This window comes from Chionomys nivalis, chromosome 11, assembly GCF_950005125.1.
Source record: "Chionomys nivalis chromosome 11, mChiNiv1.1, whole genome shotgun sequence".
In the NCBI taxonomy this organism is placed as follows: Eukaryota; Metazoa; Chordata; class Mammalia; order Rodentia; family Cricetidae; genus Chionomys; species Chionomys nivalis.
Window position 1 is genome coordinate 34,150,714 of NC_080096.1, and position 15,103 is coordinate 34,165,816.

Sequence of the window (15,103 nt, forward strand, 5' to 3'; positions counted from 1 at the left end):
AAATGAGGAAAAAAATGGGACTTCAGAGATGACTTAGTGGATAAGAGAACTTACTGCTCTTCCAGAAGACCAAGGTTCACAACTGGTCAGCCTCATTGTGTGGCATTCCCTACAAATTCGCTGAGGCTGGGATACTGAGAGATTATCTATGAGGACATTGGAATCACTTGTCAAAAGTCATCATAAAGAGAATGTTAGGAATTCAGGAGTAAAAGTATTTACAGTGAAAGGCATGTGAAAAGGTGTATGTACTGTACACTTAGGTGACTTCAGCAAGGAGTAGTTGCTGATGGCATAATTTCAGACCTGGGTATTTTTATGACAAAGGAGGGAGAATACCTGGAAGGAAATGGAAAGCTAGCAAGATATTTAGGTCCAGTGTCATAAGGGCTGTATGAAAGAACTGCAGAGGAAGCTGCCATAGCTGGTAGCCAAGGTTCAACCTGAAATGTTAAGGACTATAGTATACATACTATCAAAAATCAAGGTGATACCTTCTAAGATAGTCATGTAATAAGGTGTTTGCAGAGTTAGCACAAGCAGAGGCAACAGATCTGTAAGTATCAAATAGGATGCTGTATTTAAGAAATTTAATGTGCATCCTTCATGGTGTGTCTTTCCAGATTATAAAATGCTAATCAAACTTGGTGAAGACAGGAAACAAGTCATGGGAGGGCTAAAAGTTGTATAAAGAGTTAAGATATTAATATCTCTTGGCATTTATTTCTTTTAATTAATATCTTGTGGCATTTATTTCTTTTACCTAAGATCTGTGGACTGTGAACGTTTTTATGAGGTCTGTCAGTCTCCTAAAGTTGTATTGCCAGGCCGGGCGATGGTGGTGCACGCCTTTAATCCCAGCACTTGGGAGGCAGAGGCAGGTGGATCTCAGTCTGGTCTACAAGAGCTAGTTCCAGGACAGGCTCCAAAACCACAGAGAAACCCTGTCTTGAAAAGAAAAGAAAAAAAAAAAAAGTTGTATTGCCAGTTTTACACATATAACTTCTTCATTTTCCTGGAAGGAGAGTTTATGAAATTTTCCAAAGGTTGTTTCTTAATCTAAAAGTTTAAAAGTTTACATACTTAAATTTCTTTCTAGAACAATATAGAAAATAGATTTAATAGGAATGTAGATAAAAGTCTAGAAAAATTAGGACCACAGTATTCTTAAAGTGAGCACTTAACCACAGCAGAAAAAAGATTTTGAGGCCTTAGAGAGATGGGTTAAGAGCCATTGCTGTTTAATCCCTGTGAACTGGAGTTCAGATCTTACCACCCCTGCTGACTGACTCACAAATGCCCCTAATTCCAGTTTCAGAGGAGCCAGTGCCCTCTTGTGGCCACTGGGGATGTGTGCACATAGATACAAATTTTTTGTTGTTGTTAAAGGAGAGCTGTTGCTTCTTTTCAGCTTGCACTACCTTTTTGCCATGAGTATATATAATTATCTGATTAAAAATATCAAAGTTGGGGTTGGGGTGGTGGCTAAGTGGATAAAAGCACTGGCTGCTTTTCCGAAGACCTGGGCTTGATTCCTAGCACACACAAGGTAACTTAGAACCATCTGTAGCTCTAGTTCCAGGGGATCTAAAGCCCTTAAAGTTAAAAAAAAAAAAAAAAATTCAAAGTTACTAAAAGGAGGGCCACAGCTGAAGAGGCCGTTATCATTGTCAAGGTCTAAGAGGTTATTAGCAATGGAGAAATACATGAACATAGAAAATGTAAGTGGCCAGATCAACTGTGTGCAGTGCCTCCATATTTCCTGCTTAGGTAATTAATGGGTAAAGATGCCATTAATTGAGACAAGGAATCAATATCAGGAAGAAGAGATTCAGGACTCTTTTTCTAGAGTCCACATAGACACTTGAATTATGACAGAAGTTACTTGTAAAGTAATTTGACTACTTGAAAATTAAGAATTTCTAGTTATTAAAAGATACCCCAAGAGCTACGAAGAGAATCCCTGTCTCAAAAAGAAATTGAAAAAACAAAACAACAACAACAACAAACTCCAAAGAGAGTGAAAAGACAAGCCATGAAATAGAAGGTAATTATGACATGCATGGCAAAGGGTGCTAGATCTAGAACCCTTGTAAATAGCATGGTTGAAAAATAGCTAAAGTCATATATAAAAATGTGCATTAATTTCATTAGTAATTGTGAAATTAAAATAAAGTTACAAGGTTATTTTCCTCTGTGACCACCAATAATGACTTAATAAGTGATCAAGGATGTGTGTGTGTGTGTGTGTGAGAGAGAGAGAGAGAGACAGACAGACAGACAGACAGACAGACAGACAGCTAAGGATGTGTGTGTGTGTGTGTGAGAGAGAGAGAGAGAGAGAGAGAGAGAGAGAGAGAGAGAGAGAGAGAGAGAGAGAGAGAGAGACACGGACCGGACATTGTCCTGGTAGCGGGAGTATAAATTTGTAGAACCATTTTGCATAAAGGTTGTCGCTTTTTACATAAAGTTGAAGAAAATGAACAAACTAGAACACAAAAGGTCACTTCTTTTTTTTTTAATTTTCGAGACAGGGTTTCTCCGTAGCTTTTGGTTCCTGTCCTGGAACTAGCTCTGTAGACCAGGCTGGCCTCGAACTCACAGAGATCCGCCTGTCTCTGCCTCCCGAGTGCTGGGATTAAAGGTGTGCGCCAACACCACTCGGCTAAAAGGTCACTTCTTATATAATTCTGTTTCCATGACATGTCCAGAATAGGCATTCCTTAGGAACAGAAAGGAGCCTCCTGGTTGCCAAAGGTAAAGGGGATTAAAGAATAACTACTGTAACAGGCAGAGTTGTAAAAGAGATCATTTTAATTAAACTTTAAAAATATTTTTAAAATAACTTTTATTAAATTTTTATTAAATGGGACTGGAGAGATGGCTCAGTGGTTAATAGCGGTCCTGAGTTCAATTCCCAGCCACCACATGGTGGCTCACAACCATCTGTAATGGGGTCTGGTGCCCTCTTCTGGCCTGCAGGCATGCACACAAACAGAATATTGTATACATAATAAATAAATATTTTTAAAAAATCTTTTTATTAAACTTTCTGTTTGTTTCTTTCACATCATTCCCATTCTTTTGTATCTGCCCTCTGACCTTGCAACCTCCCCCACAAAATAAAATTTAAGAGAAAAGAAGAAATAAAAAGGAAAAATTTCATTGTGGAAGCTGTAGTGTGTTGACTGCGAGCATTGTCCCACAGCAGTACTGTCACATAGTGAGCCACACCATAAACCCTTCTCTCCATGTATCTCTACATTCAAGAGTTTGTTATCAAGAGTTGTTGGTCTGGTTTGAGGCCTTTTGTTTCTGTTGCACTATCAATACTGGTGGATGCCGGGCGGTGGTGGCGCACACCTTTAATCCCAGCACTTGGGAGGCAGAGGCAGGCGGATCTCTGTGAGTTCGAGACCAGCCTGGTCTACAAGAGCTAGTTCCAGGACAGGCTCCAAAACCACAGAGAAACCCTGTCTCGAAGGAAAAAAAAAATACTGGTGGATATCCTGTTTTTGCTTTGTGTTCTGGAGATCCTGCAGCTTTGTCTCTGTGGAACTGGTCCATTCCCTTGCTTCAACAGGTCATTGATGGGATGGATGCTGGGGTAGGTCAACTTATAACCTTGTTGTGGGCCTGGTTATTTGCAGGGTTAGCCATCCTCCCCACCCCACTTCACCACCAGGGTGGGCTCTCCAGCACTGCCCTGGCTAGTTCACCCCTTGCAGTGATGAGCAAGGGGTGGGACCAGTTCTCCTGCTTTCATGCCCTCAGGGTTGACTGTTCCACACCTACTCCTTCTGGACCAGCTCTCCTGTGTTGCCCAGGCAAGATACAGGAGCCACTCTCCCTAGTGTTGCAGCTGGTAAAGGACAGGGACAGATCTCCCATTCTTGTGACCTCAGGGCCAGCTCTCCCATCTGCCTTCACTGTAGAGGTGCGGGGAGGGGGCATCTCCATCTCTCCCCTACCCATGCCACCATATGGCATTTGAGAGGTGGGGCCAGATTTCCCATGCTTATTTTCTCCCACTGGCTCACTTGTGGGTTAACCCTTCCCATTAACAGGATCAACTGTGCTGTCCTGTCTTCATTAAATGAAAGACAAGTGTTGCTGCTAGTAAAGGGGGAGGGTCAACTCCCTCAGCAGCTAGAGGCAGCAGGAGGGGAGGGAGGCATCTATCCCTTGCCCCCACCACCACATCACAGATGAAGGAGGAGGTACTAGCTCTGCCCCTCTCATACTATCAGGGCTGGTTCACCAGTGCTCCTGTCTACAGGGTCAACTCTACTGTGCTGCCCAGTTGAGGCCCAGGCCCATTCCATTCTCCTGAGCGCTGCAGCTGGTGAGGAGTTGAGTCAGGTCCCCCCACCTCCTGCAGGTGTCCAGGGACAAGGGGAGAAGGATATCTCTTTCACCCATGTCACCACATAACAGACAAGAGGAGTGCAACCTACCCTTCCCTTCTCACAGTCTCAGGGCCAACTCACCCATGCTCTGTGAACACGGTCAGCTCTATTGTGGTGCCCAGGTGAGGTGTAGGATGCTTTCCTCCTGAGTGCTTCAGACAGTGAGGATTGGGGCCAGCTCTGTGCAGCTACATTCTCTTGTCCTTCAGTGGTATCAGGAGCCTGGGATATCAACAGAAACTGCAGCTGCCTCAGAGTCATGAACCCCGACTTGGGCCCCAGCAGCAGCACAGGCCCAGATTTATAGTCCTAGACCACCAGGCTGTAAGGAACCCATCATTGTATCTCCTTGCTTTACAAAAGCCTTTTTTTTTTCTAAACTTTCACAGGCCTCCCATACAAGCACAATATACACACTATAGCCTCCCATATATTAATTAAAAACAAATTCCAGCCGGGCGGTGGTGGCGCACGCCTTTAATCCCAGCACTCGGTAGGCAGAGGCAGGCGGATCTCTGTGAGTTCGAGACCAGCCTGGTCTACAAGAGCTAGTTCCAGGACAGGCTCCAAAACCACAGAGAAACCCTGTCTCGAAAAACCAAAAAAAAAATTCCAAAGATTTCTTATTGTTTCTTTTACTAACTTAACATTATAAATTTCAGCTGGGCGGTGGTGGCGCATGCATTTAATCCCAGCACTCAGGAGGCAGAGGCAGGAGGATCTTTGTGAATTCGAAGCCAGCCTGGTCTACAAGAGCTAGTTCCAGGACAGGCTCCAAAGCTACAGAGAAACCCTGTCTCAAAAAAACAAAACAAAAAAACCCCAACATTGTAAATTTTATTGTGAGCAAAAAAAAAAAAAAATATTTTATAGCATTTGAATCCTTTAAATATATTGCATTTTATTATGACTCTGAATATGATTGTGGTGGTTTGGATGTAATTGGCCCCCATAATCTCACAGGGAGTAGTGGCACTACCAGGTGGTGTGGCTTTGTTGGAGTGGGTATGGCCTTGTTGGAGGACATGGGTCACTGTGGGGGAGGGCTTTGAGGTCTCTTCTGCTTAAGCTTTCCTCAGTGTGACTGTCATTCAACTTCCTGTTGCCTGCAAAATGTAGGACTCTCAGCTGTTCATCCAGCACCACACCTGCCTGCTTACTGCCATGCTCCCGTAATAATGATAATGGACTGATTCTCTGAAACTGTAATCCAGCCCTCTGATTTAAATGTCTTCCTTATAAGAGTTGCCATGGTCATGGTGTCTTTTTACAGCAGTAGAAACTTAGTTAAGGGGGCTGGAGAGATGACTCAGAGGCTAAAAGCACTGACTGCTTTTCCGGAGGTCCTGAGTTCAATTCCCAGCAACCACATGGTGGTTCACAACCATCTGTAATGAGATCTGGTGCCCTCTTCTGGCCTGCAGGCATACATGGAGGCTGAACACTGTGTACATAAGAGAGGGAGGGAAGGAGGGAGGGAGGAAGGGAAGGAGGGAGGGAAGGAAAGGAGGAAGAAAGAAAAAAAACTTAGTTAAGACTGATATTTTTCTGTCATGAAAAGATTGTATTATACTGTTGTAATGTTCTATGTCAATTGGGTGAAATTGTTTGTTAGTGTTATTTAAGTTGTCTATACTTTTTTATCTCATTTGTTAATTTATTTGAGCAGTATGGACTAGTAGGTATTCATCTTTTAGTCTGAATCCTATTTATATCTGTTTAAGTTGTTCTACTATGGCCATTGAAAAGAAGTCCCTTCATTTGGTTCCTGTTCTCCTATGAAACACTCCCAATGGTGCTGTTTTGTTTCTGATTTCACTTTGTAGTTGATTTGTGACTTCCTTGCCTTCTAACACTATGAAACACTCCCTGCTCATCTGTGTTTCTTATCTCAGTCTTAGAGTCAGCTATTTCTTCAAGAAACTTAAATTCATTTTAGAGGGGAGGGTAGTATAGAAGCGAAGACCTGTGTGACAGCTTTGCTGCCAGTGCCGTCTTTCTTTTTTTTTTTTATTTTTCGAGACAGGGTTTCTTCGTAGCTTTTTGGTTCCTGTCCTGGAACTAGCTCTTGTAGACCGGGCTGGCCTCGAACTCACAGAGATCCGCCTGCCTCTGCCTCCCGAGTGCCGGGATTAAAGGCGTGCGTCACCACGGCCCGGCCCGTCTTTTAGGCATTCTTAGCTGGCGGGTTGGATATAGCTTTGTTCTGTGCACTGACCTGTGTGCACATCTGTAAATAGTCCTAAGCAGACATCTGTATTTATTCGACACATGAGTTCTTTCTGATATTTCCAACTCTAATCCACTATGATATGATGGATCACTCCCATTTGCTCTCTCTGCTGATCTATAGATTTCCTTTCCAACAGTGAGAAACCTAGCTCCTACCATCTGCCATCCACATATTTAATTATTCGTTTACAGTACACACACGTGGTAATGCCAGAATTGTTCATCTGTTTCCTGTAGGAAGCAACTTTTGTCACTGAAATTCAGAACTTCCTTTTGTTGTTCCCTTTGCCTTTAGTCATATATATTCCATTTCTAAAGTTTCTTATGTCAACAGTTTTTCCTTCACTCCTTCAATGACATTCCTTTATGCATTTGTTTTGTTTGGGGTTTTTGTTGTTGTTGTTGTTGTTGATTTGGGGGGGGGTTGGTGGGCTTGGTGTTTTTTTTTCGGGGGGGGGGTTGGGCAAAGAGGTGATTTCAAGACAGGGTTTCACTGTCAAAGCCTTGGCTGTCTGGAAACACACTGTACACCAGGCTGACCTCAGACCCAGAAATCCAACTGTCTTTGCCTCCCAAGTGCTGAGATTAAAGGTATGTGCCACCACCACCTGGTGCTTTATGCATTTGTAATGTGGTTAGATTCTCTTTATTTCTTGGCATCATCTGACATTTGCTTATTTTACCTGACTCATTAGCAGCCCATAGTCTCAGCTACTTGGAAGGCTATGGCAGGAGGATCACTGAAGCTCAAGAGTTTTAGGCCATTTTAGATATCTTAGTAAGACACACACACTTCACTTCAAAAATCAAAATGTCAAGTTGTGAGTAAATCTCAGGCTGATGCAAAAGGACTGAGAGTTCAAAGACAACCTGGGCTTCTGTCTCAAAATGCCAGTACTAGCATAAAAGGAAAACACATTACTTTGTTCAAAGGTTCTGAGTTTATTAGTATGAAGTTAACAGATCCACATGAAAATTAATTGAGTAAATGGTAATTGAGAAGGTTGACTATGCTTTTCAGACCTCAGCGTTTGGATTTCCAAGACATTTTATTGGTATGCTTCTATCCTGAATTCCTTCCAGAGAACTTCTGTTTTCCCTTAAAGTGTGTACATTTCTGCTTAGCCGCTTGGATGCAGTGTTCAAAGATACATGTGCAAGTAACATTTAGATTAAGCATCCTGTTGTCTTTACAAAGATATTTAAACTTTTGAAATACTGTAAATTAACCTTTCCCTGGGAGGACAGGAAGTATATAAATTGCTGCTGCATCTAAAATGGGTGTCAGAGAGATATAGGTTGTCACAGGCATCTTGAGAGCAAGAGAAAAAATCTCTGGCCCATCAAGCTTTTATAAAGAGTCATAAACTGATGATGAGAAAATAATTAGATACACTAACTTAATATAAGAGGAAGATTTCTTATCTGAAAATTACACCAGTTACACCCCACCCTCACCTCTCACCCACAGAGCAAGCCTCACAGGGGTTTCTTTTTCTTTTTCCACCACAGGTAACAGTCCCTTGGACAGCCCCCGAAATTTCTCTCCAAATGCTCCTGCTCATTTTTCCTTTCTTCCTGCCCGTAGGTAAGTTGCTTGAGAACCTCCTCTGATTGGCATATGTGCTGCTTTTTTGTTTGTTTGTTTGTTTGTTTCTCTGTGTAGTCCTGGTTGTCCTGGAACTTGTTCTATAGAGCAAGCTAGTCTTCAACTCAGAGAACTGCCTGCCTCCTGAGTGCTGGAGTTAAAGGCGTCACCACCACTACTAATCAAGGAAGTAGTCTTTAAAGTAGAAATGCTCTTACGTCCAAAGCTGGAGCTTTATTATTTTTTAATGGACTTTCCCATTTAAAACTAAAGACTAACTCTAAGAACAACTCAAAACCAAACAAGCAAACAAACCCCCTAATTTAAACCAAAAATCCCACAAACTTGAACTTTGGCTAAGAGAGAATCTTAGAATACGTTCTGAAAAGAAACCACGTGTATATAGAGTCTTAGCAAAAGGTCTGAAGAGACTCTGTTAGCTTAGATTTCTCCAGAGGCCACTTAATGTGGTCTAACAATGGGTGAAGCTGTCAGAGTTGCTAGGAGAGGCCAGAGACAATACTCTATCACTTGCAAACAAGAGAGAAATGGGATGTATCAAATCCTTCCAAACTCAGATGATAAGTAAACCTATAATCTTTCTGTACCCACACTTGAGCTCCCAGATCAAAGCTGAGATTTATAAACCTTACATTTGGAAGGCAGAGACAAGGTAGATCACTTTATAAGACAGCCTGTATCCTCTGTGTAGTGAGTTCTAAGCCAGCCGGGGCTACATATGAGACCCTGATTTTTTTTAAAAAAAAAAAAAAAACAAGAATAAAAACAACAAAGCTGAGAAGAAAGGTATGTCAGGTCCTTGTAGCTTCTTGGAACTAGATGGAGATACAAGGTAAGAATGTTACTTTGGATTCTTCCTGTGATCGGAGCACATTTTCTTATCTATCTGAGGCTAACTCAATTAAGGTTTAATGAATGATACGGAATATATTCATAGGGCTCAGTGCCTTGTTTTTAGGAATGTGTAGAATTAATCTTTTTCTGTTCTGCAAATACACAGTCACTTTGAAATCAACTTGAACTATATAATTATAATCTTGAATGAGGACAAAAAGCAAGGAGTTTTGATGGCTGATAACTATCAGTTCAAGGACTTGGCCATTTGGCAAGCACACACATCAGCAAGGAGGCAGTGGTGCATGTCTTTAATCCCAGCACTCAGGAGAATTCAAAGCTAGCCTAGTCTACAGATTTGAGTTCCAGGGTAGCCAGGGGTACACAGCGAAACCTTGTCTCGGGTGTGTTGATGGGGGAGGAGGGTTACTTTCCTAAAAGGTGTAGCAGAGAACTGAGGCTGTAGCTCAGTTGGTAGAGGACTTGTTTAATATCCATAAAATACACATGTGTACATCTTTTCACTACAGCCATGGCCACAGAGCAGACAGGTAATAACGGGTATGATGGGATCATGGGATGGGCTACTGCTGTGCATGGCCAGTCAGTGTAGCTTGTGATTTCTGTGTTTGGTGGGGGAACTGGTTGTGATGATTTCTTTTCTGAATGTGGTTGTGAACATTAAGCCTTTCTGGTAAAGAGGCCATATGGGATTTCAGTGCTACCTGTTGTAACTCAAGACTCAGAAGGCTCATAGTTGGAGGCAAAATTTGCTGAATAATTTCCAAACTTTCAAGTCTAGGAACAAGTCACCTTCATTCTCACTTCCTCAGACTTCCCGTGAAATGAGCAGGGGAAGCAGACATCCAGTGGTCACATCTAATACTGACTTTGGTCCCTGCTCTTTAGTATATATAGAGTAGAAGCTGTCTTGCAAGTGGTTTCCTTTTTCTGTAGAGCAGTGGTTCTTAACCTTCCCTTTAATACAGTTCTGCATGTTGTGATGACCCCAAACCATAAAATTATTTTCATTGTTACTTTATAACTGTAATTTTGATACTGTTAGGAATCATAATGTATATATTTGTGTTTCCAGTGGTCTTAGGTGACCCCTGTGAAGGGTATTTTTCAACTTCCAAAGGAGTTGGAATTCACAGGTTGAGAACTGCTAATCTAATAAAGGATCGAAAATCACCTGTGAAAAAACTAATGACAAGGTCACAGGAAATCTGTCCTTGAGTTATACTTGACTAATCTTTGTCGAGTTCTTTTTTTTTCCCCTGAACTTGATTGGCTTTCTTATAGACCACCCAGGACCCATCAAAGAAGTAAGAAAGAATATCATGTTTTTTTTTAAAATATTTATTTATTATGTATACAATATTCTGTCTGTGTGTATGCCTGCAGGCAGAAGATGGCACCAGATCTCATTACAGATGGTTGTGAGCCACCATGTGGTTGCTGGGAATTGAACTCAGGACCTTTGGAAGAGTAAGCAATGCTCTTAACCACTGAGCCATCTCTCCAGCCCCCGAATATCATGTTTATCACCTTTCTGGACACTGTTTTGCCTCAGAGACTGAGTTCCAGCAGAATTCTAATTTCCATGAGCTATCTGTCTGAGTAGCATGAAATTTGAATCCTGTGCATGTGGCATGAACCTCCAACTTTTCCCTTTACAAATCATGATAGAAAAGCTAAATAATGAGGCGGGTGGGCGGGCGGATGTGTGCGCGCGCATCTGCCCCCCCAACCCACCCCGCCCTTAAAAAAAAGAAAGCTAAATAATATTGGTGAGAATTTGGAGGAGTACTTGAAAAAGAAAAGCTCACTGGGTGGTAGTGGCGCATGCCTTTAATTCCAGCACTCAGCAGGCAGAGGCAGGCGGATCTCTGTGAGTTCAAGGCCAGCCTGGTCTACAGAGCTAGTTCCAGGTCAGACTCCAGAGCTACAGAGAAACCCTGTGTCGAAAAACTAAAAAAGAAAAGTTCTGCCAATATTTCTTTCTGTTTTCCTCTTTTTTAATCTATCCTCTGCTATAACAGAGACCTTGAACAAATAGACAAATCTATGCAAATTGTAATCGGAGCTTAACTTCTAAAGATCCTCTGTTGATGTTTTAAAATTCTGTAAGTAAGAGCCGAGCGGTTGTGGCGTACACCTTTAATCCCAGCACTCGGGAGGCAGAGGCAGGCGAATCTCTGTGAGTTCGAGGCCAGCCTGGTCTACAAGAGCTAGTTCCAGGACAGGAACCAAAAGCTACGGAGAAACCCTGTCTCAAAAAATCAAAAAAAAAAAAAAAAATCTGTAAGTCAGGGCTGGAGGAATGTCTTAGTGGTTAATGGCACTAGCTGCCCTTCCTGAAGATCTAGAAATACCCACATGGTTTTCTCTCAACCTTAGTAATTCCAGGCCCAGGTTAGCTGAAGCCCTCTTCCGGTCTTCATGGGGACCACACAAATATAGTTTACTGACATACACACAGGCAAAACATCTATACACATAAAAATGAATAAAATTAAAAAATATCCAGTGCATAGTAGCAAAGATGTTTTTATTTAGCTTCAACTTAGGAAGGATATGCCACCAAGCTCCAAAGAAAGAATATTTTAGGGCTGACAAGATGGTTGAGTACATTATGGTTCTTTTTTTTTTTTTTTAATATTTATTTATTTATTATGCATACAATATTCTGTCTGTGTGTATGTCAGCAGGCCAGAAGAGGGCACCAGACCTCATTACAGATGGTTGTGAGCCACCATGTGGTTGCCGGGAATTGAACTCAGGACCTTTGGAAGAGCAGGCAATGCTCTTAACCACTGAGCCATCTCTCCAACCCTGTTTGTTTGTTTTTTTATGTAGGACTGATGGACGGCGCTGGTCTTTGGCCTCTCTGCCTTCTTCGGGATATGGAACCAATACTCCTAGCTCCACTGTTTCAGTAAGTAGCCAGAGCAATAACCATACCTTCTTCACTCTGGAAATAATTCCTTATAGGTCCATCTAGTCCTGCAAAAATATACTCAGCTTTTCTTCTAAACTCAGCAAGATTTTCTTGAGGATAAGAGAGGATGTTTTGAGGGAAAGAGCCCTGGTAACTTTCACAGCCATAGTTAAATATAAGGCCTTTGGAAGGATTAGCCAGTTCTCTCCCTAGTGCACTCAGAGAAGAGCTCTCTCTGCCATGAGGTCAGTTGTGGGAGCTACTAATCATGGTTCCCAGGCCTCTCCCCATCTTACTTCTAGGATTACAATCAAGAATCTTATTCTTCCCATTTCCCCCAAGGCTTACTAGCCTTTATCATTCATTGTTAAAACCTTTCAAGAAGGTTATTTGTTATCTCAGTTTGTTATGTCAACAAAAAGCTGGACCTGTCTCTAAAGAGTTTCAGATTTTAGACAGTAGACCCCTCCAGTATGCTTATTGTATGTACAGCTGATCCTGAAATGCATCTTCCTCTTGGAGCAACTGGAACGACAAAGCTGACAGATTTTGTCGGCAAAGCACCACATGGTGTTTTAGGATTTGCAGAGCGTAAACTTGATGACCCCAGCCCTGTTTTTTCTATCAGTCTTTAGGTCTTCTCTGCTTGGTTTATCTATAGTCATGAATCACAAGCAAGAAAAAGTACATAGTTCTTCCATTGACCTATAAGTCACTATTAATCCAGAGCTCTTATTGGTCTTTGGTAGTTAAGCTTAAGATTTTTTTCCCTAATAAACACCACTTTTGCCGGGCGGTGGAAGCGCACGCCTTTAATCCCAGCACTCGGGAGGCAGAGGCAGGCGGATCTCTGTGAATTCGAGACCAGCCTGTTCTACAAGAGCTAGTTCCAGGACAGGCTCCAAAACCACAGAGAAACCCTGTCTCAAAAAACCAAAAAAAAAAAAACCACAAAAACAAAAAAAAAAACCACCACTTTTCATAATATTTTGCTCAAACATTATTTTGTAAACCCTAAGGGAGAGTCTTATTTATGTGTCTTTGTGTATATATGTAGCACATAAGTATTTCTGTTCGTTCAACTTTAATAGATCAACCTACTACTCCAGTTTATTAGGATACTTACCACCCCAAACACACACACATACATACACTTTGAGATAGCATCTCAATCTCACCATGTAGTCTAGGCTGGCTCCAAGTTTTCAGCCTCCTGAGTGCTACAATTGCAAACATGTACCACCACATTCAGCTATTGAAATAATTGAAAATACCACTTTTGTGTGCTATTACATGTATTGCCCACTAGATTCTTATTAGATGCAGCTGAGTGGGTATTATATTTGCAACTTAGATACAAATTAAAACTCTATGAAAACCACACTATTTACAATTCCATGCATGAGGGGATAAAGAGATGGCTCAGTCATGTTCTTGCACAGGATCTGGATTCAGTTTTCAGAGCCAACATGGCAGTTCAAAACTGCCTGTAATTTCAGTTTCCAGGGGATCCAACACCCCCTTCTGAGCTCATGCATATATGAGCACACACACACAGGTATACACACAAAATTAGTATTTTTTTTTAAGCTTCATGCATTATAACATTTCATGAGAGGCTTGTGCTATTGGCCCAGACAGAGCTCATTTATCACTGGATGACCCTACAGCTGTAGTTTCCTCAGTTGGTACTGAAGCTTGAACACTAAATAGATTCAGGTGCTTGAACCCCAAGCCCTTGATTGATTGGTATGTGAAAATGGGACCAGTAAGGTCTGACTTCCCTGTTCTCTGGGCCAGTCTTGCTGAGTAAAGAAAGAGCTCTGGAGTCCTGGAATTTTGTGATTTGCTGCAGAGTGGAATTCCCACCATAGCACAGGCTTGTTCCCTCAGATGGTCTGATGTAAATGGTGGGCCCTTGTCAGAAATTCTTAAGTATTAAGCCGTGTTGAGAGCTTGAGATTTTTTTTCATACTAAGTTCAATGTTTAAGTCTAGATCCAAAAGCAGATTTCTTTCCCGCTGGATTACCTTGACTTGTAGTGTCCCTGGCATCCTACCACAGTACAGTCTTCCTAACCTTAGCAGGACTATTTCTCCTCTGAATAACAAGCAACTACAGGAAGCATTGCTGCTGTCCCCAAGGTCAGGGTTATGAAAGGGAAAACAAGGGGTACCTTTGTTAACCTATAATATTTATGGAGCAGAAAGTGTGATTGGTTAATTACTATTCAAACTAGCTAGAAACTTTCTTTAAGGCAAAGAGTTTCATATAGAAAAATCTGCTTTTTACTTACCCAATTTGTTGCATTGCTGCTGAGATCTGACCCCTGGACCATAGTATAGTGCCACAAGCATTCTTAAATACTGAACTGTTTCTCCAGATCCCTTTCATGTGTCCTTAATGTTGGTGGGGTTTGCTTATATTTCTAGTCATCATGCTCCTCACAAGAAAAGCTTCACCAGTTGCCTTTCCAGCCTACAGCTGATGAGCTGCACTTTCTGACAAAGCATTTTAGCACAGAGAGTGTACCAGATGAGGAGGGACGGCAGTCTCCAGCTATGCGGCCCCGCTCCCGCAGCCTCAGGTAAGGGCTACTCTTCCCTACTGCCCTAGTCCCTATAGGCTCCTGCATGGTGCAGAGTTCAGCGCATGTATCCCACAAAGAGCCATGATGGTAAACGCCTTAGGCTCTGCAGTCAGCTCATGTCTACCAAACTGTTCAGTACAGGTAAGTTCCTCGGGTTGCTTCCTTAAAGCTTTATTTACAAAAAGATCACAAGCCATAGCTTGCAGACTCTGGTCAGACACAGTCAAAACTTTAGTGAGTCAAGTACAGTAACACTCAATTACTTTGGTGTCAAGTACAAGGTAGCTGGCTCTCTTTTTACCCTCCAAACTACATTCAGCAAAGGAGGATCATGATACCAGAAAATGAGCGTGGCTTTTAATCATTAAGTTCAGGTTTTCTTGGGTTCCTGGAAAATGATGAATTCACTGAAGCACAGGTTGGAATTCCAGAGGAACTGTACCTCCCAGGAAGAATCCCATCAGGTAACGTTGATACTGCAAGTG

General features: G+C 42.0%; 1 protein-coding gene across 6 annotated transcripts in view; it reads left to right on the forward strand.

Annotated features, from left to right (window-relative positions):
• The window catches only part of Mast2 (microtubule associated serine/threonine kinase 2), a 120,351-nt gene that overhangs the window by 83,572 nt on the left and 21,676 nt on the right, over positions 1 to 15,103 (forward strand). For 4 of the 6 annotated variants that reach the window (XM_057783551.1, XM_057783552.1, XM_057783550.1 and 1 more), the window contains 4 exons: positions 8,154 to 8,229; positions 9,615 to 9,635; positions 11,947 to 12,025; positions 14,461 to 14,615. In XM_057783551.1, the coding sequence (XP_057639534.1) occupies positions 8,154 to 8,229; positions 9,615 to 9,635; positions 11,947 to 12,025; positions 14,461 to 14,615 (331 nt within the window). The remainder of the gene's footprint in view (positions 1 to 8,153; positions 8,230 to 9,614; positions 9,636 to 11,946; positions 12,026 to 14,460; positions 14,616 to 15,103) is intronic. The other 2 variants (XM_057783554.1, XM_057783553.1) reach the window with 1 other exon arrangement.